The sequence below is a fragment of the Maylandia zebra genome, linkage group LG14 (genome assembly GCF_041146795.1).
Source record: "Maylandia zebra isolate NMK-2024a linkage group LG14, Mzebra_GT3a, whole genome shotgun sequence".
In the NCBI taxonomy this organism is placed as follows: Eukaryota; Metazoa; Chordata; class Actinopteri; order Cichliformes; family Cichlidae; genus Maylandia; species Maylandia zebra.
This window is the reverse complement of record NC_135180.1, coordinates 34,435,309-34,459,801: the sequence shown is the minus strand read 5'-3', so window position 1 is coordinate 34,459,801 and position 24,493 is coordinate 34,435,309. Positions and strand designations below refer to the sequence as shown.

Genomic DNA, 24,493 nt, shown 5'->3' with positions numbered 1-24,493 from the left:
TAAAACTGTATCTAATCAAATACCTAAACCTGGATGAGTGGGGGGAAAGAAGAAAGGGCAGTCTGTGAGTGTTTCTGGTCATGCTCTGCTGGCTCTAGCCAAACTCTGGTCACATGATCGAAACTGGAGAATGTGAAGGACAGTGAGGTTGCCTGGCACCTGGAGGCAGAAAAGGAAAACAGCCCCCTTACCTGATAATTACACAGACTCACTGTGTCCACTCACTGTGAACAGAAACTCACCAAGATTCCTACCAGTAACAGCAAGAAATGCAAATCCAAAGCACAACAGATCCACATATCAATGATAAAACAATGAGGATAACAAAGTTAGTGAACCAACAAAAGAAATTCTGTTAATCTTCAAGAAACATTTCCTACCTAAATTTAACACTTTTTTATCAGCTAAATTTATTATTAACAATATGGCCAGGATGAGAAAGTTGCCAAAATCTTACTTTGCAGAAACAAGAGCAGGAATGGAAAAAAGGAGAGCAAAGCCACTAAATGTTTCCAGTACTGGAAGTAAACTTTACAAGTTTTAAATCAAATGTACTGTGGCTCCACTGGGCATAGCAGAAAGAGGACATTATCAAAGGCAGATCACGTGTGTGTCTGCAAAAGTAAAAACAAACACAGGACCTGGTGTTAGCAATCACTGAAGTTTCCGTTTAATGGATCAATGCTCAGCACAAAAACCTTGGCTGCAGTATTCTCAGGAGCATCTAAGGCTACGTCCACACATACAAAACTACGTTTTTCGGGTTTTGTTCTTAAAAAAATCCAGTCTAAATGTGCAGTTTTGAAAACATATTGCTAAATAACGCTAAAAACAAAATGTGTGCCGATCAGAAGTCTAGAAGTCTGGGAGGGAAAGACTGAACAGGGTTTTGTACCCTCACAAAACCTTAAGTACTTTTGAAGTTTTCCTGGAAAAGCAGTTAATTTTGTGTTACTTTTGTGTTACTTTTCAAGTGTCTTCAACATTTCAAATGTTAATGTTAATTAATGTTAATAACTAAAGACAGTATTTTGGTTGGTGTCGACTCACAACTTAGGCATGAACAAAATGCATACAGCATACATAAATTTAAAAAAAAGTAAAAAGTAAATTTATTCAAATTTTCTCCAGAACTGGAAACCCACATTGTATAACAGGGAAAATCCTGGAAGATAACATCATGCCATCAGTGAGCCAGCTGACTCTTGGGTTTTGACAGAACTGCCAACAGGAAAATGACCCCAAATAAGTCCCAAAGTTTCACACTTTGTTTAAGTTGAGGGAAATCCTATTGATATAATTTAACAAAGATATTTAAACCACTCTTGTGTAAGTTGAAGTAAAGCTAGCAGAATGCAGAATCGGGTTTGAATAACTTTGTGTCTGCACATTCATGTGGCACTTTTTTTGATGCTATCAGATCTATCTAAAGTTCAAGAATAGTGTCATAATTGTCTTGCTGTGTTATGATTGCACTGTGTGGAGTTTAGAGTGTTTATTTTGGGACCTATAGCAGAATCCAGGATATCAAAATAAAACCATAAACCAAGCCTTAAATGCTGGTAAGTTCAAGGAGTAAAAAAAAAGTCCAAAAGTTACAAGGAGCAAATCCAATCCAAAATGACAGAAATCACTAGGAACATAGAGAACACAGAGCTAGAGCGCATACAGCTATGAGGACAACTCAACATTTAACAAAAAAAACAGCGACAATATATACATTAGAGGTATTGATGGAAGTGGAAATAGGTGGGGAACTCAGCTGCAGACAATTAACATAACAAGACAGAGTTGACTCAACACAAGACAAAAGGGATCAAAATTACCAAGGTAAAACCTGTTTCCTCATTCAAACCACTGAATGAGGAAAAAAGCTTAACTTGACACAAAGGGACACTGAAAGACAAAGCACAACACAGAAATGAGACGGGAACCAAAATCAGACAAAGGGGAACTTAATACCTCCAGAAAGTCACAGTAGCTTTACAGAATACTTTTAAACACAACTGAATAAAAACAATATGTTGATTAAAAGTAAACTAAATACAGACCAATATTCCAAAAGAAACAAACCTCACACATAAATCATTATCAAACCAAAAAACATGCTGTACTAAAAATTCCAACCCCTGATCTATGACGTGTAATGTGATTACTGTATGTTGTAGCCTTTTTTTTCTCAAGATAATTTAACTTTGATGCCTCATAATAACAATCTGCCATTAGTGTGATTGTTTCACTGTCATATAACAAAGGCCTACAGCATGTAGATCCCACAGCAGGACCTACATATTTGCACTATAATGATAATAATAATATATGAAAGGTCTTGTGGAATGAAACTCATAAAAGCTGCTGGAAATGAGAAAACTCATGATCCACTCTGCAACAAATGGAGGAGGCCACCAAGGTGAGTGACAGGGAGAGCAATTTGTGGACATGAACCCTCTAGCACAGCATGAAAAGCCCACTATCACCAATGTGGGTTTTAAAATAGATATTGAGCTTGACAGTCAAGTGAGAGTAGTAGTGAAATCCAGCTTTTATCAGCTGAGGCAACTGGCCAAAATTAAACCTATCTTGTCAAAAGATGATTTCAGAACAGTAATCCATGCTTTTATTACAACTCCGCTGGATTACTGTAACTCCTTGGTATTAGCCCGTCATCCTTGTCGGGTCTTCAGCAGGTGCAAAATGCTGCCGCACAGCTTTTAACTGGTGCACAAAGCATATTACTCCCGTTTTACCCTCACTACCTGCCTATTCATTTTAGAGTTAATTTTAGTCCTTTTATTTGTTTTTAAAGCCTTAAATGGTCTCGCCTCACTCTACCTATTTGAGCTACTGAACCTGGAAACCCTTTCTTGGTCTCTTAGATCAGCTGACCAGTTGTTGTTGGATGTGCCGAAGACGCAAGACTTTTGAATCTGGTTTGAAGGCCCGCTTTTTCAGTTTGGCTTTGAAGCCAGTATAGAAATGTTCATTTTATTTGGATTTTATTGTTTTTCTGATGTTGGTGTTCTATATCATTTACGGTTGTTGTATTTTTATTTATACTATTTATATTAATATTTTTTCTTATTCTATTTTCAGCACATTGGTCTGCACTGGCTGTTTTTAAAGTGCTTTATAAAAATAGATTGCTTGGCTTTATTTGTTGAACACAGCTGAAAAAAGGAGGTTTAGGTCCATATAGCTGCACAGGATTTCTGAAGGGATTATAAGTAATACTGAGGTTTATCTTGACCAAGAAAGTTCCAACGAATTTGAGGGTGGATGGTTGTGCATAAAGGTACAGGGTACAATTCACTGGAATCTTGGCCTATTAGTTCATTGGTGAAGTTGATTTGAAATGGAGCAGATAAGAGAATTCCTCCCTTTTACATTCCAGGATAACCTCAGGCAGAGCAGAGATAAGCACTGCTCACTCCTCAGTTCTTTGGAAGAATAAAACAGGTTGAAGCCAGTTTGGCGTGGTAGTGGAATAACGACAGAGGAGAACAGTTGTAGTTGCAAAAAAAAGAATCTCAACCACAACAAGAATGGAGATGATTGGCTGAGAAAATGGGGAGTCTTTTTGATTCATAGACCAAGTAGCAAAGCACTTAAGAGTGATATCATGTCAGTAGACAGACTGCTACAAATCTGACACTCTCTGTGTGAGTCAGGAGATCGACTTAAGTTCTTCTCAGTTAGATTTGAGGATCCTGGTTTTACAGTTTAAAGCGGACTTTGACTCAACAGATTAATTCCTTATATATTGATATTTCACTTTATGGTTCGGGTTAGTTTTGATAATAACTGTCTATACCAAATTTTGAATTATAGTTCTATTTAGAATGTATAAATAGCCTAATACTAGGTAAACATGGCAAGAACATTCTGAAATTTGGGGGATTTGTTATAATAACCATATATAACCATTAGAGCTGATAACAAGGCCCTTACTGCTTTATCATAAAAAATCATAATATCTCTAATTATCAATAACAATTCATGCAATTGCAATTAACACTTAAAACGTGCTTGTTTTACAGTAGTCCTTTTAGTCAAATCAGTGGGAATCCTTGCATTTGTGGGACTTGTTTCCCACATCCTGCAGAATGGCAGTTTAGGTACCATTATAGCAGCAAGACCCCATCCCCCACACCTCTTTTGGTCTCTTTTTTTACTCTCAGTTATTTTTCAGGTAATTTAATCTCAGTTACCTCAGAGTAAATATTTTTAATTTTCTTGTTTTTTAGATTATTTAGTTACATTGCACGTGTTTGTACTTACAGGTGTAGCTCTACTCTCTGTGTCAAGGTTTTCTCAGTCAAGACACCGTCTAACATATTTATGACCTCTATTTCTTAGCTGCATGTGCACCACATGTGAGTAAATTTGTGGCCTCTTCACAAAGAAAGTGATACGGGCTACACTGACAGCTAAGTTAAGCGGATGTGCTGTGCTCTGTGCCCTCATGGTCCTAAATGCGCAAACTCCTTGTCACTTTTTGCTTCTATTGCTCGAGCAAATGTGCTTCATTGAAATTGTGCCCCAGAGCACAGCCTACTTGTTGTGAGCTGCACTTTGCTTAACGCAGTGGCAAGTCATCAGACATAATGGATTTGCTGTTGTAGTTTTGTATGTGAGGGGCCCTTTATGCTGTTGAGATTCCCCCCATGATCCTTCAAAGACCTGCAGGTGCCTTTCTCTCTGGGCATCTGGGGAAATGCAGTTTCCTCTCAAATAAGTATTTATACTCTATTTAAATTTGACCTGAATTGTATGGAAGGGTTACATTTTTGTTCTTCCTCGCTGTAAAATTACTGCAAAAATAAATCTGTCACATTTAAAAGTGTGTCCTGGACAAACACCTAGAGGGGAAAAAAATAGAATTCTGCCCTCTGGTGGTTGAAAATAAAATTAGCACGCTTTGTCTTTATTTAAGAAAAAAATCAAAGTTGGTACACTACTCTCACCACTGGTTTTATTCTGTGCAGTAATTATGAATAGACTGTGTAAGTCAGTCAAAAAATTTAGGCATGCACATAATAAACGTAATAAAGTAAGATACACAATTCTTATAGTTTAATGTAAAGCTATACAAGGCTTAAAAATAGCAGCATATAGACCACTGTTAGCGCTTTTAAAATGTTTTATTTAGTCTATTAAAATATACCAGAATTATAAGTCCCCCAGTAAGACCATACCTTTTCAAAGAAGGACCTAGTTGGATCGCATCCAAGAAAAATGCCGGTTGAACAGAAAATGTTGCGTAATTGTCACGGTTCTGGGTCAGTTTTGACCCAGTATTTTGAGTTTTCATGTTTTGGTTTGATTTTGTATTTTTGGTTATCTTCTTGATGATGATGCTGATGATGTTCTATGTTCCAGATTATTCTGGTTAGGTTTAGTTCTTCCCGTGTAAGGTCCGTGTTTCTTAGTCTGCGTCCTTGTGTATTGTTTCCTGTTTTATTTTGAAGGATTGTATCTTATGTCAGTGCGTCCAGCTTCGCTCCCCCTGTCTCGTTAGCCCTGATCTCTCCCAGCTGTGTCTCCCTCCTATCTTCCACTCCCTGATTACTTTCCTGTGTATATTAGCCCTGTGTTTGCCCTTGCTTAGCGTCGCACCCTCAGATTTATTCCTGTGTGTTCCAGTTTGCGGTTTCATGGTTTGGTTCGTTTTGTTTGGTGCCAGCAATAAAGCTGTGGTCTTCAGTTACATTTTCGTCTCAGAGTTCTGCATTTGGATCCACATCTCCACCTGCCCGCACACACAGCCCTGACAGTAATGTTTTCTATTAGAAAGGCTAAATGCAAACTATATATTATACAGTTTTCACCAGCAATGGGGAAACACCTGTGTGAAGTTATGAGACTTTGAGCTTTGTTTGCATAAGATTTTCAATAGTGAATGAACACTTCTTCATGTACAATGTACAGCACATAGTTGACATTGCACATATAATCCACCTTCACAACTGTAGACTTGAAGTCATTTCCTGAAAGCACTATCAGCTCACAGCACCCATTTATTTCATGTTGTTACAATGTTTCTGCGAGAAAATGCTATCACCGTTTAAATGTTTCTTACATAGTAAACATCAAAGTGATTTATTGTAAAATCAGTCATTTCATTTTTGCTGATCTTTATAACACCACAGGTATTTTGTACAACATCCATGTTTCCATGTTCAAACCTTATACTGGATTGTCTGTGGTGCAGTTAAAACCAGGTGGCCTGCAGTTTTTAATGCAGTTCAATTATCTATCTGAGAAAGGCCCCAGCAGAGCCGTGGACGGGCTCCGACTCCGCTGAACACAGCAGACAAGAATAAACAGTTCAAACTTAAGACAAACATGTCAGGTATACACAGTCTTCTAACTGAGTGGCCTCTTAAGACACAGCAGTCAAGACATACAATAAACTTATTGGATAATTGAAAATGTTTCAACAACTTTTTGCATTTTTCAGGAGCTGACATGACTGAATTTTGTGACAGGGGGTGCTGCAGCACTCCTACTTCCCACAGAGATGTGATTGATTAATTTTCAGTACATGCATTTATGACCGAATGCACAACCCTTGATAACCCAGGAAATTAAACACATGAGTTTCAACTTCTATTCAAGCTTCATTCCAACAACAGAAGCATTTGCCGTAGAGTTTTCTCACAAAAACATGAAATGAACGGGTGTCGTGAGCTGATAGTACTACTACTTAGTGGCTGCTGTTAAGGAATAATTGCTATAATCTCAATACATGTTCTTAATTGTAAATTAAGCTAGGCATTGTGTGCAAAACCTTTCCCCAGCTAGCTAAAAATGGTACCTTTCTTTTTACAACTTCCATAGTTAAAACCACAAATGTTTCTTTCCTGTTTTTTTTTTTTGTTGTTGTTGTTGTTTTTTTTACAGTGACAGCTAGACTATCACGCCACATTACCCTGCATTAGTGTAATAAACAGTTTATCTCTCTTTATCTTTTAGGTTTAAATATTTTTCTTCAGATGTTTTGGCAGGAGTAGGTATACTTAATATAACACTTAATATATCAGAATCAGAATCAGAATACTTTATTCATCCCGAGGGATATATACCTCACAGGGTAAGTACACAATTTAATATAGTACAGTATTAATTAATATAGTTTAAGTAATATTTACTTGAAATTAACAAAAACTAAATAAAACCAGAATCAAGTAACCCCTTGATGACAACACGTGTGATAGCCTCCAGCCCCCTTTCGCTATTGGAAAGGCAGTTAAGGCAATGGATGTATAGTTTCTAACATTCATTCTGGGGGTTTGCTAGTGATCCCAATCTCTCCTCCGAGGCTGGTAGGATACAAATTACTGAAGGTTAAGAAACAGAGAGAGAGATACAGAGCGAGAGAGAGAGGGAGAGAGAAAGGTGGGATTTGCTGGCAGTCATCAGAGGGAGGTCGTGTGTGCGCTGATTGGATATAAACACTGGCATAATATGATTTCTGCTTCAAGGAACAGTTCCCGCTGACTGATTTAGACCTGTTCAACATTCGTCTCTTTGACGGAGAAACGTGATTTTCCCAGAGGTGAGGTATGTTTCGACTTTTCAATTGTGTTTACACAAGACAACTTGTGCCTTGCGTTTTATTCTTTTTTTTGGGAGGGGGGCAGGAGGGACTGCGTCATATTTCTTTGTTTAATAGGTAGCTCCTAATAATTATCAATCCTTAATTATAATCGTCATGGCAATGTCAAATGACAAAATTATTTCAGAGTGTTGTGTGAGTGTTTCCATAACCAACAGCCTTATGTTGGCTTATGTCCACAGATCCTGTGTTGATTTGTTTTCTCAAAATTTCTCCTTCTAAAGTTGATTCTAATCAGTCTAATGGTTGTAGAAACCGATAAGCACACTGAGTTCCTGACCTCTGACCTCCATGGAGTGGAGTTGGAGTAATATCAAAAAAGACAATAATAGTTCATTAAATTCTCCAATGATCTCTCAGCCTTAGAGTCATATAAAATAACAAATGAATGCAGACAAGTTCACCAATTAAGAATTAACAGTATTTTTAGATAGTGATAGTTTAAAATCTTTTTGCCACAGTAATGGCATAAAATATTATTAAGACTATTGTTTCAGTTCACAGTAACAGCATAGGGACCTTGGCTGGATATTCCTCAGGTCCTCTTGAAAGAATTCGTAGAGTTCCTTCAAATCAGTTGGTTTCCTGCAGAATCCAGGATCATCAGTTTTATTGGATGTGTCACCTCTTTCCTGTAAAGGTCTGGAAAAAACCCAAACTGTCACCCTCAGATGAGTCCAAATTGGTTAGGATGTTCAGGAACAACTCAAAACTCCTGGAACACCAGCATGACAGACAAAGATTGAGCGATTTCCTAAAAATGACAAGAGGTATTTTTATAGGAGTAGGGGTGAGCTCTTCAAACCAAAGAACACTGCATCAGCTATCAAGCACGATGTTGGTACAATCCAAAAAGTGGTTGAATAATAAAGAAGGAGAACTACCCCCAAATTCTTCAGCTTCACCTCAAATCAGCAGCCAGAAAGTCAAAACTTTGACACAACTGAATATTCCAATGGGACAATGATCCCAAACACACATCAAAACTCGTGTTGGAATGGATAAAGTGGTTTAACATTAAATTTTTGCACCAGTCTTCCCAAAGCTCCAACCTCAACAATATTTAAAATTTGTTGACTGTACTTAAAGGCTGCTAGAGGTTAGGAAATCATTCAATTTAGATGAACTCTGCAAAGAAGAGTGGTCAAATATTTAGACAGAATTATGTCAGAAGCGTCTTGAAGGCAAACAAAACCATATGGTTTGGATGCAACTTTGTAAGGGATGTTTAACCAAATATTATTAGTGGGTGTACTGATACTTTTGTCTATGTGGATTGGAGAAAATCTAAAATAAATAAACTTAAGCAACCAATTCTTGTTTTTTAAGTCATTAGAAATGTATGGTGTACAATCGTTCCAAAAGGAACAGTTCAAAGAAATTATTAAAAGCCTAAAATGACCATGATATGCATGATGAGTGTATATGAGCTTTTGAACACAACTGTATGTGTTTCATCATGTGTGCAGTGAGAGAGAGAGAGCAAGCAAAAGCCTGCTAGTCCTGTTACATAAACTAAAACCTGTTGGGTGCAGCATCATGCGGGCTCATGTGTAGTTGTGTGGGTATTTCTGATGCTTTGGGGATCTTAATGTGTTTACAGAGTCACTTTATGGAGGCTCATCTCACTAATGAAGAAGAACAGCAAATTCCCACAGCTGAAATTACATGATGACAAGTTATTGTCATAGTTAAAAACTCTATAAATATAAATGAAAACACAACTATGCATTTGTGCCACAGCAAGGCAGAGCTCCACTAATATGTCTGTCAGTGGGGTTGACCACCACAGTTTTTTCTATTTTGCTGTAAAATTGTCCACAGCTGGTTACGGTGTAAGAGCATGGAGTAAATGGAAATCACTTTCATTTTTAGTTCTTGTTAGTCTTTGCATGCTGCTTCCACTTTTTAGATTTTTGGATGCAGATCAAATAGAAATTCGTTTAAAATCGTTCATGGGGTCAAACTGTTTTCTCTGTATTTACAGGTAGAGAATAGAATATGTTACACCACATCCTGATTTAATCTTTGTTTACTCACTAATGACCTCTGAGTGACCTTCTGTAGCTTTGTGATGACCTATGCATGGCCAGCCTGGTGCACCTCTGAATGATGAAGGCTTCTTACATATTCATCATCCTCTTTCTACTCGACAGGACTGTGGTAAAGTATTTTATTGTGCCAGCAATGACCAAACAATACCTGATACTTGAAAAAAAAAGCTCTGTAGCTGTAGAACTGCAGCTGTACAACATCCAGTGAAGTGCCAGTTTATTAGGCACTCTTTGCAAAAAGCCCTAGTGGGGATTACCAGAATGAATATAGATTGTGAACAGATAGTAAGCATTGGTCTAAGAGTATCCATAATAATGTTAAAAGTCTATAAAAGAAAAGCATGCAAAGGAAAAAAGTATATAGATGATTTTAAATCTCAGTCATTTGTAAGCCACAGAACTTGTGTCCTTTATCGTCATGTAATTTAAATGCAAGTGTTGACTAATGTAAAGCTAAAATATTGTCATATGTTCACTTTTGTATTTTAATATACCAATTTGAAACCAAAAGGACATTTCTGTTAGTCCTCATTTTCACATTCCACATTCAAAGAGGTGTTTGTGGGTTTAGACCTGGTTTAAGGGTTAAAATTGGTATTAGGCTTAAGTGGTTGGGTCTGACTGAGGGTACAGGTTGGGTTTAGTATTTAGTGGCTATAAATGATCATTTCAGGTCATTTGTGTGTATGTGTGTGTGTGTAGAGTATATCAGCGAGGACTGTTGAAGATATGGTGGCAGAATGGATCCGCTACAGAAATGAGTGTCTGGTCAGGATGAGCGCAGAACCCGGACCAGACGGTAATCCACACATATGCTCAATAATCATATTAATGCTAAAACATACATTAATTAGATTTAACGCTTAAATATAATCCATTAATTTAAGCGTTAAATCATTTAATTTAGAATAAATGTGCAAACATGGTGAAAGTTTTATAGAACATTCATCCATCTCACCGACTGATTATAAAACACAATTCATTCATTCTTATTCTGTCTCCAGAATTGGTATGCAGTCGTATGTTTGACGAATATGCTTGTTGGTCAGATGGACAACCCAACTCTACAGTCAAGGTGCCCTGCCCCTGGTACCTACCTTGGTACAACCAAGGTAGGTACCAGGTTGCAAACACACATATATAGATACATTTAGGTAAAGGTTTTTTTTGTTTTTTTTTACAATTACACATTTTCCTGCATTTTTTCCCAGCACACCACAACAATGAGTTTTAAATGAAACAACTCAGATGTGACTATGTGACTTGCAAACCTTTAGCTTTTAGCGATTCAATTCAAATAGCTTAATAAAAAACTTTATTAACTGTTTTGGAATTACAGCCATTCAGAAGCTCAAAAAATAATTGGACTGACAAACACTTTCATGGCCATGTGAGAGCTGTTCCCTTGTTATGTTGGGATAATTTAAGCCGATAAAAGATTGTTGATTTTAAGTGTTGAACTTGTATTTGATAACTGTTCATTACAATTCTCAATATGAGGTCCAAAGAGATGAAGGTGACAGACATGGTGGCCATCATTATGACAAAATAAAAAATAAAAAACCCAAAATAAACCTATAAGAAAGACGGCAAAACTTTAAGTGTGCCAAAAGAAGGAACACAGTGTAGAACTCAACAACATTAAAAGGTCAGAAAGACCACAGAGCATAACTAAGCTGGATGAATGCAGATTAGGTACCATTGTAAAAGTCTACAATTAAGAGCCACCTTCTGATACAAACTGATACACATGAAAGAGCCGGCACAGTTTTGGAAAACCATTGATATTTGGAGAGATTAAACCAAGATTAATTTGTACCAGAATGATGGGAAAACAGAAACAGTTCAAAGCATACTGCATTATCTGTCAAATATGGAGGCCATAACGTTATGGCATGGGCATGTATGGCTGCCACTAGAACCGGGTCACTGGTGGTTACTGATAACTGCTGATTACTGATAAAATGGTGGTGACTGCTCTTAGAAGAAGCAGGGATAATTCTGAAGTGTACAGGGCTATTCTATTTGCTCACAGTCATTGCTATTCAGACAATTTCTGCAAAACTGATGGGGCCGTACTTCACAGTGCAAATGGTTAGTGATCTAAAATATGCTTTAAAAGCAACCCAAGAGCTTCTCAAAACAAAGAAATGGGATATTCTTCAAGTCAGTCGCCTCAACTAAACCCACCAGAGCAAAGCAGCTTTTCTGTTATTCAGTAAAAAACTGAATGCAAAAAGACCTAAAACAGGCAGCAACTGAAGATGGCTGCAGTAAAAATCTGGCAGAGCATTTCAAGAAATAAAATCCACTATTTGGGCATGTCCATGGGTTCTAGACTTCGGTGACTTAAATGACTACAACTGATACTTATTCAAATATTCAAAACAATACTTCTATCCAATGTCCAAATAAGTGACTGTATTTTAAACCCATGTTAAATATTTGATTTTAAAATCTGCTGTAGTGATGTACAGATAATAAATGATTAAAAAAAATATCGCTATCCAAAAACACATGGACATAGCAACAGGCTATATACACACAGATAAAAGCATTGTTTTAATCACAGGCATGTGTTTTAGCCTCTTTTCTGTTTTCCTGTAGTGCGTAGTGGCTTTGTGTTGCGTGAGTGTGGCCCTGATGGCAAATGGGCCACCAGAAACTCCAGTCAAACCTGGAGGGATCATTCTCAGTGCCAACCTGAGGACAGCCAACAGGAGGAGGTATGCCAGGAGCATATGGGAAAATTGGTCAGAAAATAATTAATCAGAAAACTGTCACCAAAGTAGAATTGATTTAAAATTAATTTAAAAAGTGTGAAACTGCAAAATCAGTAGAATCAATGCTTTATTTTTCCATTTGAAAGTGCACAACTATTCTGAATAACAGATTTTAAAACAATTAGGGTTTAGTAAAAGGAAGTTACGTAGGTTCATATTTAGTGGCCTCACAGTAATAACCCACCCTTGTCTTTTTGTTTTCTTCTGTGTAGGAGAAGCAAATTATTATTTATGCCTGCTTTCGGGTCATGTACACAGTGGGCTACTCTCTCAGTCTGGTCAGTCTCTGTGTGGCTCTGATTATTCTTCTCTTTTTCAGGTAGGTAATCTGTCTCATACTCCATTTAAGCAGACTTTCTTCTCAAAACCAACTTTTCTTAACTAGAGCTGTGAAGCTCTTGCAAGTGCAAATACCATAACAACAATAATCCATGAAACATGGGGAAATTACATGAGCCTTAGCACTGCAGCTATAAGCTCTGTTGTTACAAAAAATTTGAAACGAAAAGTGAAATCAATCTCACTCTCTATGAGCCACATGTTTAGCAGGCTGACTTTGTTTTGTGATTATTATGTTTTTAACATTATTTAACCTTTGTGAAACTTGCAGTAAGCTCCACTGTACCAGAAACTACATCCACAGCAACTTGTTTGCGTCGTTCATTCTGCGAGCTCTCTCCATCCTGACTAAAGATGCTCTACTGGGTAAAACCTACCTGGAGTTCGCAGACAACAGGGAAATCTTTGAAGTGAACAGTAACCAGGTTATAAGCATAAAAACTTGTATTATTTCAGTGATACTTATATGTGTCATTTCACAGATGACATAGTTGAACATATTTCACACCCCTTCCTTGGACCGCTTCATCATTCATGCGAGATAACATATAGTAATACTAAGTGATAATTAGTTATTAATTTGACTTTATAAATTGTTACATTATAAAATAAAAGTGTTCATTACCCGGGCAGTTTTTTTAATTTCCTCATATAGACTTAAGTATAGCCAGGGACTCTGAAGATTCATAACTGTTAGAAGTGACGGATATTTCTTAATTCTACTTTTTTGTATCTCCTCCTAAAAACACACTTAAATATTAGGCATTGTCCAGCTGCCTTGTGGCTCAAGTGCTGATGCATTACTGTGTGGGAGCCAACTACTACTGGCTTCTCGTGGAAGGCCTGTATCTGCACAACTTGCTGGCGCTGATGGCTTTCTCTGAAAACTGCTTTTTTGGTGGATATCTGTTGATAGGCTGGGGTAAGCCAAGGACACCAGACAAAAGTAGCTACATACAACACAAAGGAAATGAAGTAGTTAAAGGCTTGGCTCACATTATGGCAAAATTGGTTAGGTCAATCTCACAATCCTGAATTTTCTCTGCTTACCTGAACTGTCGTTGTTTCAGGCACCCCAGTGTTATTTGTCTTTCCCTGGATTCTTGTACGTTACATGTATGAAGACACAAGGTGAACTTTTAGTCTGACTTTTTTAATAATTATTTTGCTGACTTTGTGCTGCCTTGTACTTATTTGTATTCTTTTCTCGTCTCTTCTTTAATCTCTTAACTACACTCTACATCATAGCTTTAGTATATGTATGCAGTAGTTTTAACACCATTTTGTTCTGTAGTAAGTCTCCATGCTTTTACCGTGATAAAAAAAAGTGTTGATGTAATGGTAATATATACATAATGCATATGTTATTACAATGCATGAAGTCAGAATGGAGCACTTCAGTAAATAAAAACTGCTTATCATCTTCATGCAATGTCTGTGTTTTTCAGGTGTTGGGAAATAAATGAAAACATGGCTTACTGGTGTATAATCCGTATCCCTATTCTCCTGGCCATAATGGTAATAGACACAAATATAAAGGTTATAAAGTAAATTTGTCAGTATGAACAATCATGTGTGAGTTATGTGACCATAAACAGCCCTGTGACCTACAGGGGGCGGGGCACTCTGTACATCATAGTCACCTACATATCACCTCCAGCTTTCAAATTAAAACTAAAATGACTAAAATAATAATTACAAAATAAATATACTAATGAGTCTGTTTCTCTTATTTTATCTTTTCAGGTTAACTTCTTCATCTTTATTCGCATCATTCTGATCCTTATATCTAAACTGAAAGCCCATCAGATGAGATATACTGACTATAAATTCAGGTATGTAGATAACAACAAAGTAATGAACACTGACAATGACAAAAGATACGGTTTTTCTCGATCGCCGCAATTCTCACAGCAGAAAAAGTCATTCTGGCATTTTTCATAACATGTTGTCACATGCACCTGTGACACAGACTGACAGTATGTATTTCTATGTGTTCCAAGTAAACCTGTGAGAGTGTGTAAACTTCTGACAGTATAAATATTTGAACAAAACTTGAAGTAACTTGACTGGAAATACTAATACAGTATCCAGAGAAGTGAGAGCTCCAGAGAGAGAGTGTGCTGATGAGTTTTTTAGATTCAAGTTAGAAGTGCCTCAACACAGTAACAAATATCTTTAGTAGTGAAGTATGTGTAGTAACCATAGCATTGTGTGTAAAAACGCCTGGAATGTCTAATGTGGGTGAGGGAAAGCGTTACTGATTTGAGAACTGCATTATGTATAGTGAGAATTTTTTATTAGCACTAAGATGAGTGAAGGTGCTTTCATCTCCTTGTTGTCTTGACATAATTATCTAATGTTTGACCTAATTTGCTCACCTATCTTTAATTTAGTTTAATTTTAGTTTTTTTTCCTTTCGTTTTTGCTTAGCAACTACAAAAATCAGGTGAAAATAAAACATGAATTAACTAATTGATAGACTTTTTTGTAAGAATCTTGTGTGTAAGTGTAAAGATCAAAACTCACACATATACAGACAGTAATTAAGAGAAGACAAGTGAGGGAACTCTGTTACATCGCTTGACATAACCTTTGCCTACAAAAGCATATCACTGCTTCAGTGAGTTTAATAACAGTTCAATAAGTAAACACCAGGGAACATTTGATTCTCATGTTTCTCTCCAGACTGGCCAAATCCACATTGACCCTGATCCCTCTGCTGGGGATCCATGAAGTTGTGTTTGCGGCGTTGACGAATGTGCAAACAGATGGAGTCTTTCACAATATCAACCTCTTCTTCCAGCTCTTCTTGAACTCTTTTCAGGTATAATCAAGAATCTGCACCTAGATAATATTTACCATCATAATAATTTGCAGATAAAAGTAGCAAAACACTACTAAATGACCTCTAATACAAACTCTTTACAGGGTTTACTTGTAGCCGTCCTGTACTGTTTTGTCAACAAGGAGGTATGTAGCATGTGATGTGGTGGACAAAACAAACTTCTCATAATATTAATCATTACATTTTTGAATGAAGCCTCAGTTTAAGGTTAGAGCGGGGCTTGTTTAAGGTCAGCGTACAGGTTATAGTTAGCTGAATTGAATGGACAGCCGAGAAATTCATGTAAGTCAATGTAATGCCCATCTGGAGTGAAAAGGGACTAGGTGACACTAGAAAAGGTGCAGGCCCTCTTGGTCTTGATGTCGTTCATATGTTCTACAGTTTAAGAATCAAGACATGCATCTCTTGTAAATGTTTTTCATGTTCAGCAGAGGATGTGTTACTCATTTTTTGCAGATTTTAGCTTTTGCATTTGAGATATTTCCCTTACTTGCAAACACTCTTTGCAGTGTTTAGCCTCTTCATTTTCTTAGTCGTTAACCCAGTCTCTAAGTCAAGTTTCCAAATTCAGTTCTCGTTATTATCCTATTTCAAGCTTCTTTTCCTCCCCTTTCTTACAGGTGCAAGCAGAAATAAAGGCTACATGGCAGAGGCTGAAGCTGTGGTTGACTTACCTAGATGAACTGAGAAATAGTGACAGTAACACACTGCAGGTGGGTGTCAATACAGTGTACATAGGAAGCCACCTCATTTAGCTAATCAGCATCATATTTAATCGTTATTTCCCCTCTTCTCACCGCCATCTTGCTTTAGTTGGTTGTGCTTTTTGTGGCTTTTATTGTTGCTCTTAGGTTTGTTTAAATAGGATCATGCATGTCACTTGCCTCTGCAGTGAGTGGAGTCAGGGGTCCCCTTAGGGAAATAAGGTCTCTCCTACTGTCACTGAAAGCTTTCTATATTGCCACTGCCTCAATTTAAAGTTTGCCAGCCCTCAGATAAAGGATAAATTTTGACCTGGGTCCAGTGGCAACCAGTGCCAATAACATGCTGTAAATGTAATAATAATAATAATAATGTAAAAAAAAACTTATTTTACAGTGGTTTTTGCTGTGTTATTTATATAATTTGTGCATTAAAGAGAAACTGAAAACTTGCATAAAGGCTAATAAAACAGGCAGAGCAAAAAACATATGATTTATATAGGAATTTCTGTTTTGTAAGAGAAGGTAGCTAGTTATCCTTTGATTAGGGGCACTGTGCTGGTAAGTTTCTAGAAATTTTAATAAAACTGATGTTTCTTCAAATGTGATTATCAGCTAATATTTGAAAATAATACGTGCTGTAATATAAATATTAGCCTAGTCCTTTCCCAAGGCCACACATTTTGATTATGTGCCCATTTGTAAGCTATTAATCAGCACGATGCTTGTTCACTGACTCAGTGAAATAAAATTAATTAAAATGGTTTCTTCCTTTTTGTGCTTATAGTTGTGTTTACATTTTTATGCAGACTCCTGTCAGCATGCCTCCATCTTCCCAGTGTCACCATCTGTCTCTTTACAAGCTACCTGACGGCTGCCCAGAGGTCAGCCACCTCTCTCCTATGCCCCACACCTCTCTTTCACCAGCTCCTCACCCTCAGGTTCCCACTACTGACTGCTACGCCTACCACCAAGACAAGATGGGAGACAAATAGGTGAAAACTTCCTGGCATGTCGCTGCTCATACTAAGGATAGAGGAGAGGATGATGAGAAATTACATGAAATGTATTGCTAAAAAATTCAAAATGGTCTTAATATTTCTTAAATAATTTGAAACTTTAAGTAATTAGCATGTCCAATCAAGACACTCTTTGACTAAGGTCAAGATTTCACAGCACAAATGGCTTTCACAATCAGAGGGTTATATTATGTTATCCTCTGTAGGTGGATCTGTATTTAGGCATCAGGCATTTTTTTGACTGCTCTGTATTTCTTCAAGGCAACAGAGTGAATCTCAAGTATGACTCCCTTCTCTGAGCACTTGATTAAACATAAAATAAAACAGTGACATTGTCACTTTGTGGACAATTAAAGGGTCATATCCTGCAGCATAAAAAAGCAGTTCTCATTTTATTCACACAGAGGAAATAACTATTTTATTTCTTTTGCTATTCAAGCGGATGTGAATTTTTTTCAATTAACAATATTATCTATCTTACTGTGCACGGTTGGATCTTAACTCTCCATGCAGCCATCCAAGGTACTTTTGCAAGTTATTATAATAGCTCATTCAATTCCCCACAGAACATATTTAGACATTCATTTCCACTTTTATAATGCAACTGATAAATGAGAGCAATTAAGCAAAAAATGAATACTCAGAACAAGACTAATTGCATAAAAATATTACACTGGTAATGAAGGTAAAACTTGTTTGCAGTCATTTATTTAAAAAAGCAATGTGATGTGTTGGTCTTATTTGAACCACTTTGACTGTGTTAAATCCCTCTTTCAAAAAATAATCTGTCACTGTAAATGTGTGTAAAACTAACTTAAAATTGTAACAATCCAGATGAACAATCCAGTAAGGTTTTACTGGCACTGCCACCATCTAGTGACAGAAACAGAAAACACACTGTAAAAGGGAGAATTTCACACTCCTATGAAATCATGCAGGTTTAATGAACTGCTTATTTTGCTGGCAGTTCTACTGTTGAGTAATGTCTCAACTCTACATCATATACATAATTTGCTACAGGTTTTATTGAACAAAGTTATAGCATAGATTCTCTATTAGCATTATGTTCATTTCCATAGGGGAAAAAACAAAACAAAAACTACTTATGTTCTCTTTTTAAATACTAGTAAAGCAAATGTGGGAAAAAATGTTAGCTCCCCTTCCAAAAAAGGGGAGTAGGTGAGGTAATGTACATTTAAATTGTCGTTGTCTAAAAGTCAGATTTTGAAAGGTTAGTTAAATGTGACATTTGGCCTAAATATATACTTTTTGTTTTAGTCCAACTACTGCTGTGTTTTATGATATAAGATGTAACAGTGTTCGTGACTTTTCTTATCGATTTACTTTTAATAATATAGTGTTACTAGATATACTGTTTATATTCAAATGTCACAAACATACAGTGATTGTAACTGAAATAACATGAATAATAAAAAGACTAGTTGTAGAGTCTTGAGTGATGTGCTTATTGGACCAAGGAAGCGCGTGCTTTGACAGAGGAGTGAAAGGACGACCATTTTCAAAAAGAAGTGATGGTTAACGACACCAGCTGTCAGCCACTTACAATGCAATCTTCAGAACCCTACCAAGGGGATTAAAACCCCACTATAATTTTGACTTCTGAGACTCACATGACGAGGAAATGTCACCCAAAGGGTGGCTCCTCTGACATAATGACCCACGCCTTGTGTCACACTTTGCCTCATGTGACAACACATGTGAGCTCAGAGTGGGTCAACAACAGTCAGGACCACCACCAAGGGGAAAACAAACTAGTTAAATACCTGGGGCTCTCTATCAGTTCTTTTAGACAAAGACACTTGAAATGAAGTGGGATTTGGGGCATCCTTCAATAAAGTGTAGCGACTTTAATCTCTGGGACAAAGGTAGGAGGAGACAAGCAGGCACATATTTACACATAAATATATAAGAAATGCCTTTTAGATCAAATCACTACATGGTGTTCTCGGTGTAATGGAAAATGAGAGTGAACTTCCAAGAACCAAAACTGCAATTCAGAAAACAGGGTGTGTTCTGTGTTGACTCATTTGTTTTGTTTCAGCCTGCCTTTCAGTGCCGTCAGTGATAATTATATCCAACTCCTTCTCATGAGATGCACTTCAGTGGTTGAATAATCTGGTTTTTTTTTTAATAAATATATGGATTCATAAAAACTACACAAACAGGAACCCAAACTGAAGTTACTTTAATTATATGTACATTACCACAAACCACACTGTCCCACTATTTATCCGTATTTGTTGAAAGTTCACAGCAGATGGACTAACCCACAGTCACATTTCACATATTTTTTTCTGGATTAGAGACAAAACTGGAAAGAACAAAATTTTGTAGCGTTTTGTTTTCAACAGTTTAAGCTCCATTATTCTTTCATTTATTTATTTATTTGGCACAGACGCAGAGATGGGATATCCGCAGTCAGTCAGGCCTCACAGCTTTGCCTCTGTATCTATCAGTGGTGTATACAAGTAAGCAGCATCGTCCTCCTCATAGATGATGGTGACCGTCTCACCAGCATCAGACACTGCTCCGTTGGTCTGCATGTACGCCTGAGAAACAAAGAGACAAAAAATTATTTCAGTTAAATGAAAACTTAAATGACTTCAAGTGATATATTGGAAGACAGCTACAGCTGCCAGTCTGAACTTCATTCCAATAAATACCCTCTCCAGTAACTGCAGTCGCTCTTCATTCAGCAGATTGCTTTGTCTCAGCTGGCTGACCGTGTTCTCCAGTCCAACGAGTTTTTCCAGGTGTCTTCGGTGCCGCTGCTGCAGCACTTTGACCTTTTTCTGTAGCTCACACACAATTCCCTCCAGCTGCTCCTTACTCAAACTGTTCTTGTGGTAGCTGATGATGTAATAAAAATAGAGAGTCTAAAAACCATAATACTGCAAAGGGATATAAGAAAGACTCTTTCATTGAATGAAAAAAAAGAAATTTAAATTAAGCATCAGAACTCACCAGTGCTCCTCGAGCTGGTAATCTTGCTCTGTATCGTCGTCCTCCGACTTGCCTTCATCTCCCTCTCCTCCTTCAGAATCCAGTCTTTCCAAAGTGAGGACCAGGGATGTGGGGGGAGGTGCTGCGTGTTTGGACACTATAGGCAGAGTGGATGTGATGGGTGTGGAGCTCAGAGCCGATGATAGTACCGTTTCTGGTGAAAAGGTAAACTGGGTAAAGGTGTCTTTGGGTAAAACATTCGGTATCGTCTCGAAGTAGGCAATGACTTGAGTTTCATGGTTGCCGTCGTCGCCATCTGAGAACAACTCTGTGGTATGCGTCACATCTTCAACTCCACTTAAAGCCACAGCCTCATCTGTGCACTCAAGGGTGGAGTCATTCACTACCAGCCTGTGTCCCCGAGTTAAAATGGCCGCAGTTATTTCATTCATAAGCTCATCTTGCCCTTCCCCAGCAGGACATTCAGACATAAGTACAACCTCTGTCTTCTCCCCACTGTTACTTAGATGATCTATTGTGTGTAAAACAGTTAAAGGGAAGTTTACCCCCGTTTCTAATCTGTCTACTGTTGCCAGTGAGTCTAGTTCTGGCTCAAAAGAGCAGTCAGATTCTCCAACATCACTCAGTTGCACCAAGCTGGTTTCTTCTTGTTGCGATGGATCGACAGCAATCTGATACAGGTGCACAGTGTGCACTTTGTTTTGCATGTCTGCTGTGTCAAAAACCATGGTCTTGTCATCTGATACCGATACGCTTGGATTACAGATAGTTCGAAGACGCTTTGTTTTCTTCTCGCCATCGTCTGTGGCTTTCCGTTTCTAAAAAGATAAATCAAAAAGCATAAAACAAGGTTTTATCTTAACTCTCCATGTTAAGATAGAAGCTATAAAATAATGTATTTGTTATTGTATATTCTGGTACGCAACAAAAACTTCTGTATTAGCATTCTGTATGATTCTGGTTAGTTTTGTTCAAGAAAAAACTAATGCTGTGTGACTCTAGCATAGAATCTCCACAATTACAATAACACTATTACTACTTAAAATACTGCAAGAGTTGCTCTCGAGCCTTATGAACTAAGGTAAACTGCTTAAACTAAAATCCAGGTAGGAGAATGAAACTTTCCTGTGTTTTAAAACAAGACCTCAGCATTCAGTAAAATAATTGGCGCTACTTTGCAACACTAAAAATCAAGTTTAGTTTCTTTTTGCTTTACCTCAGCCTCCTGAAACACAGTGGGCACAGCGTCTCTCTCAAGGTAACGGATCCCCCATCGCACTTTGAAGCATGAAGGTGCAAAATGTTCGTGGCAAATATACTGGTGCCGAGAGGGAGCCCAGTTCTCACGTCCCATGTTTCTCAGCCACTGCTGCAGCCTGACTGGGTCCTGAAGAGGGAACCTAGAAAACAATGAAAATTACACACGTAAAACACTGATCACGCTTCCTTCAAGTGAAATTGTTCATATTAATGTGCAACTAGAAAATAGCTTCCTAAAACTCAGTTTACATTGTGTGTGTGTCAGTGATTGGACAGTGCAAATCAGTGCATCTGATATGATCTGATCAGGTAACTGACTGACTCTGTGGACTCATCACATTTTGGCTTGCTCTGACCAACTACATCTTGCAGCAGCTTGCAGCTAGTGTAACTGTGTTCATATTTACTTTTGTTCTGAACCTGTGAACCTGTTGTAAAGTTGGGAAATCTGTGAAGTTGTTGCATGTTCTTTTAGACATTAACTGATACTGAAATTACACAGCCAAAAACAACAACAACAACAAAAAAAATAATAAATCCCCCAAAACAGCCAAGGTGTTAGGCAATATTCTTGAGGTACTCTTATTATTGCTGAAAAGTTTATTTTATTCGTAGGATGTTTCATCTTTTGAATCTTTACTTGCATGCTATAGCGACTTACACAATCTAGCGGTGGGCAGATTGATACTTTAACAGACATGCCAGCACATGTTGCCCCTCCCCCCTCCTGCTGCCATGTTTTGTTATTGTAAAGTCACGTGACCCAGACTGAGTAGACACGTGTAGGCTGTAGTGAGTGAGGCAGAGGAGCATCCTGTGGAGGTATTTTATGGCTGTAACTAAATATACTGCAAATATCCGTGTAGGAATTAATAAAGACCCAGACGAACATCATCATGGTGTGGTAAAAGTGATGTTTCAGTATCTTTGTGTCAGATATTTTTCAAAGTTTTCTTGGTCATCACAGATGTTACCAGAAGACTGATTACCATGGCAATGATATATATGAAATACTTTATTGGAACTTAACAAATGAAGTATGAACTAACTACGATAATAACGTAGTAATACCGTTTGTGTCAACTGTCAAGGCATTATTCACATATACAGCACAGTAGAAACCAACACAAAGTGCTTTCCAAGCAGGCACATTCAAACTCTCCAGAATAAAATAAAATAAAATGTTTCAAAACAGGTGAACCATTTTGAGATGTGTGTTTTTAGTCTAAAGGGCTTCTTTTCTTTTAGTCTGGACTTCTTCTCATCCGAGAAGCTTCTTCGGTTCTGAACTGAAGCAACTCAAAGAAGTCCGGACTTTTTTCTTTCCAAGCTCCTTTAGACTACGATGACCTGGATGACTGAGAACCTTCACAGACGTGTGTTTTAACTTAACTACTTAATTAATTAAAAATATAAGGTGTAAAAAAATAAAATAAAATTAGCTGTCAAAGTATTCAGATTAAGCATATTGATCCACTGCTGTCCTCTACATAAGCTGCCTTTATAAGTTAAAAGTATCGTTGATACTGGCTGCAATATCGTACAATGGTTCTGCAGCTCTAGGAGTGCATCAGCTTAAAGATAAGGATGACACATCACTATTTCTGCCTGCTCTTCTGCACAACTTGTCAATATAACTTACTCACCAGAATACCTTAGAGCTACAAATCAGACAGCGTTGATATAAACAAAAATGTCTTGATTAAAAGTTTGCTTTAATCGAGACTTCACCGTGTTGACGGCCTGGCTTAAATCAAGTCAAGTGCTGTGTTGATTAAATGAAGGCTTCTTCAAAGTCAGAAGTAGAAGACACAAACTTATCAAACGTATAAAAAGCGTCTCCTGTGCGGAGATTTTCTAACCTCGGTTGTTATTTTCCGTCAGTAAAAACGAGATTGTGAGACTAACCCGTCGAACAGGAAAAAGTTGGAAGTTGGATTGCGCCTCTACCTGTCTCATCTGAGCATCGCGTTTAGCTGGCCTGCTAACACCGTTTTAAAACACCTGCTCACCTGTAGAAGCTTTTCCTGTCGCTCGCGGAGTCATTCTTGCAGTTTGGGACCGAACAATATTTTGGCATCTCGGAGCGCTACGGTAACTTCTGCTGCTGTCTTCGTGTCCCGCTGAGTTCATAACAAGGTGAAACAGGTCTGTGAAACTCGTGCTGTGTTGTAAACTCGTGGCGCCTTAGGTGACGAAGGAGGATCAGCTGTTGGAGTCTGCGACGTCAAACGAGCGCGACCGCCACGCCCACAGGGAGCAGGCAGCTTTGCTTGAGTCGCCGCGGATGAGTTGGCAAACTGTTTGACTTTTTCTAGATGTATACATTTTAAACGTTGTTTCAGGAAATAAGCTGTTTCGTTGTTTTATGGGACTCTTTCGTTAGTAAACCCAAAAGTGATAGAATTACATAAATATACAGTACTGTGAAAAACGACGTCGTTTCTTTATATTTTGCTGGGAAAATGGGTTCAGGCTGTTATTCTTCAACACAGCCTGTTCGGCTGCTTTCTTGTCATTTCTTCAGGACTATCTCACCAGGCTTCGGAGCTCTTTTGATATTGTCTGCCGTTTGTTTCCTTCTCAGTGAAGATGGTGCATCAAACTCTGACTGTATTCATATTTCCAGCATTTTGTTTCCAAACAATGCAGACCATGACAGAGCCATGCTTTACAGATGGCTGTAGACACCCAGTGTTGCACCTTTTTCCTGAGATCCTCCGTACAGAAGAGTTTCACATTTGGATTCATTACAATAGTAAACCTGTTACCACTGATATTTAGTTCAGTTCTTGTGTGACTCTTCAGATCTTCAGTAAGCCTGGATAAGTTATTTGCTCTAGTTCCTTGGAAGCAAAATATGATGCAATTAAGAGGGGTTCAAAA

At 37.7% G+C, this 24,493-nt stretch overlaps 2 protein-coding genes across 3 annotated transcripts; one reads left to right on the top strand and one right to left on the bottom strand.

Moving 5' to 3' along the window:
- The first annotated feature begins 7,478 nt into the window (after positions 1–7,478).
- gipr (gastric inhibitory polypeptide receptor) lies at positions 7,479–18,317 on the top strand. 2 transcript variants are annotated; one of them, XM_012924238.2, is made up of 15 exons: positions 7,479–7,558; positions 9,686–9,781; positions 10,375–10,471; positions 10,677–10,784; positions 12,280–12,398; positions 12,668–12,774; positions 13,066–13,219; positions 13,557–13,716; positions 13,865–13,925; positions 14,243–14,312; positions 14,541–14,629; positions 15,483–15,621; positions 15,726–15,767; positions 16,263–16,355; positions 17,153–18,317. In XM_012924238.2, the coding sequence occupies exons 2-15, from the start codon at positions 9,728–9,730 to the stop codon at positions 17,336–17,338; spliced, it is 1,479 nt and encodes a 492-aa protein (XP_012779692.2). In that variant the 5' UTR covers positions 7,479–7,558; positions 9,686–9,727; the 3' UTR covers positions 17,339–18,317. The 2 variants fall into 2 exon arrangements, with proteins under 2 accessions (XP_012779692.2, XP_076729532.1); XM_076873417.1 differs by having other exon boundaries at positions 7,488–7,563.
- A 1,235-nt stretch (positions 18,318–19,552) lies between these two features.
- LOC101474647 (THAP domain-containing protein 5) lies at positions 19,553–23,827 on the bottom strand. The gene is made up of 5 exons (XM_004569571.2): positions 23,620–23,827; positions 21,564–21,747; positions 20,348–21,165; positions 20,047–20,233; positions 19,553–19,932 (listed from the first exon to the last, which is right to left on the bottom strand). The coding sequence occupies exons 1-5, from the start codon at positions 23,685–23,687 to the stop codon at positions 19,813–19,815; spliced, it is 1,377 nt and encodes a 458-aa protein (XP_004569628.1). The 5' UTR covers positions 23,688–23,827; the 3' UTR covers positions 19,553–19,812.
- Between the last annotated feature and the right edge of the window lie 666 nt (positions 23,828–24,493).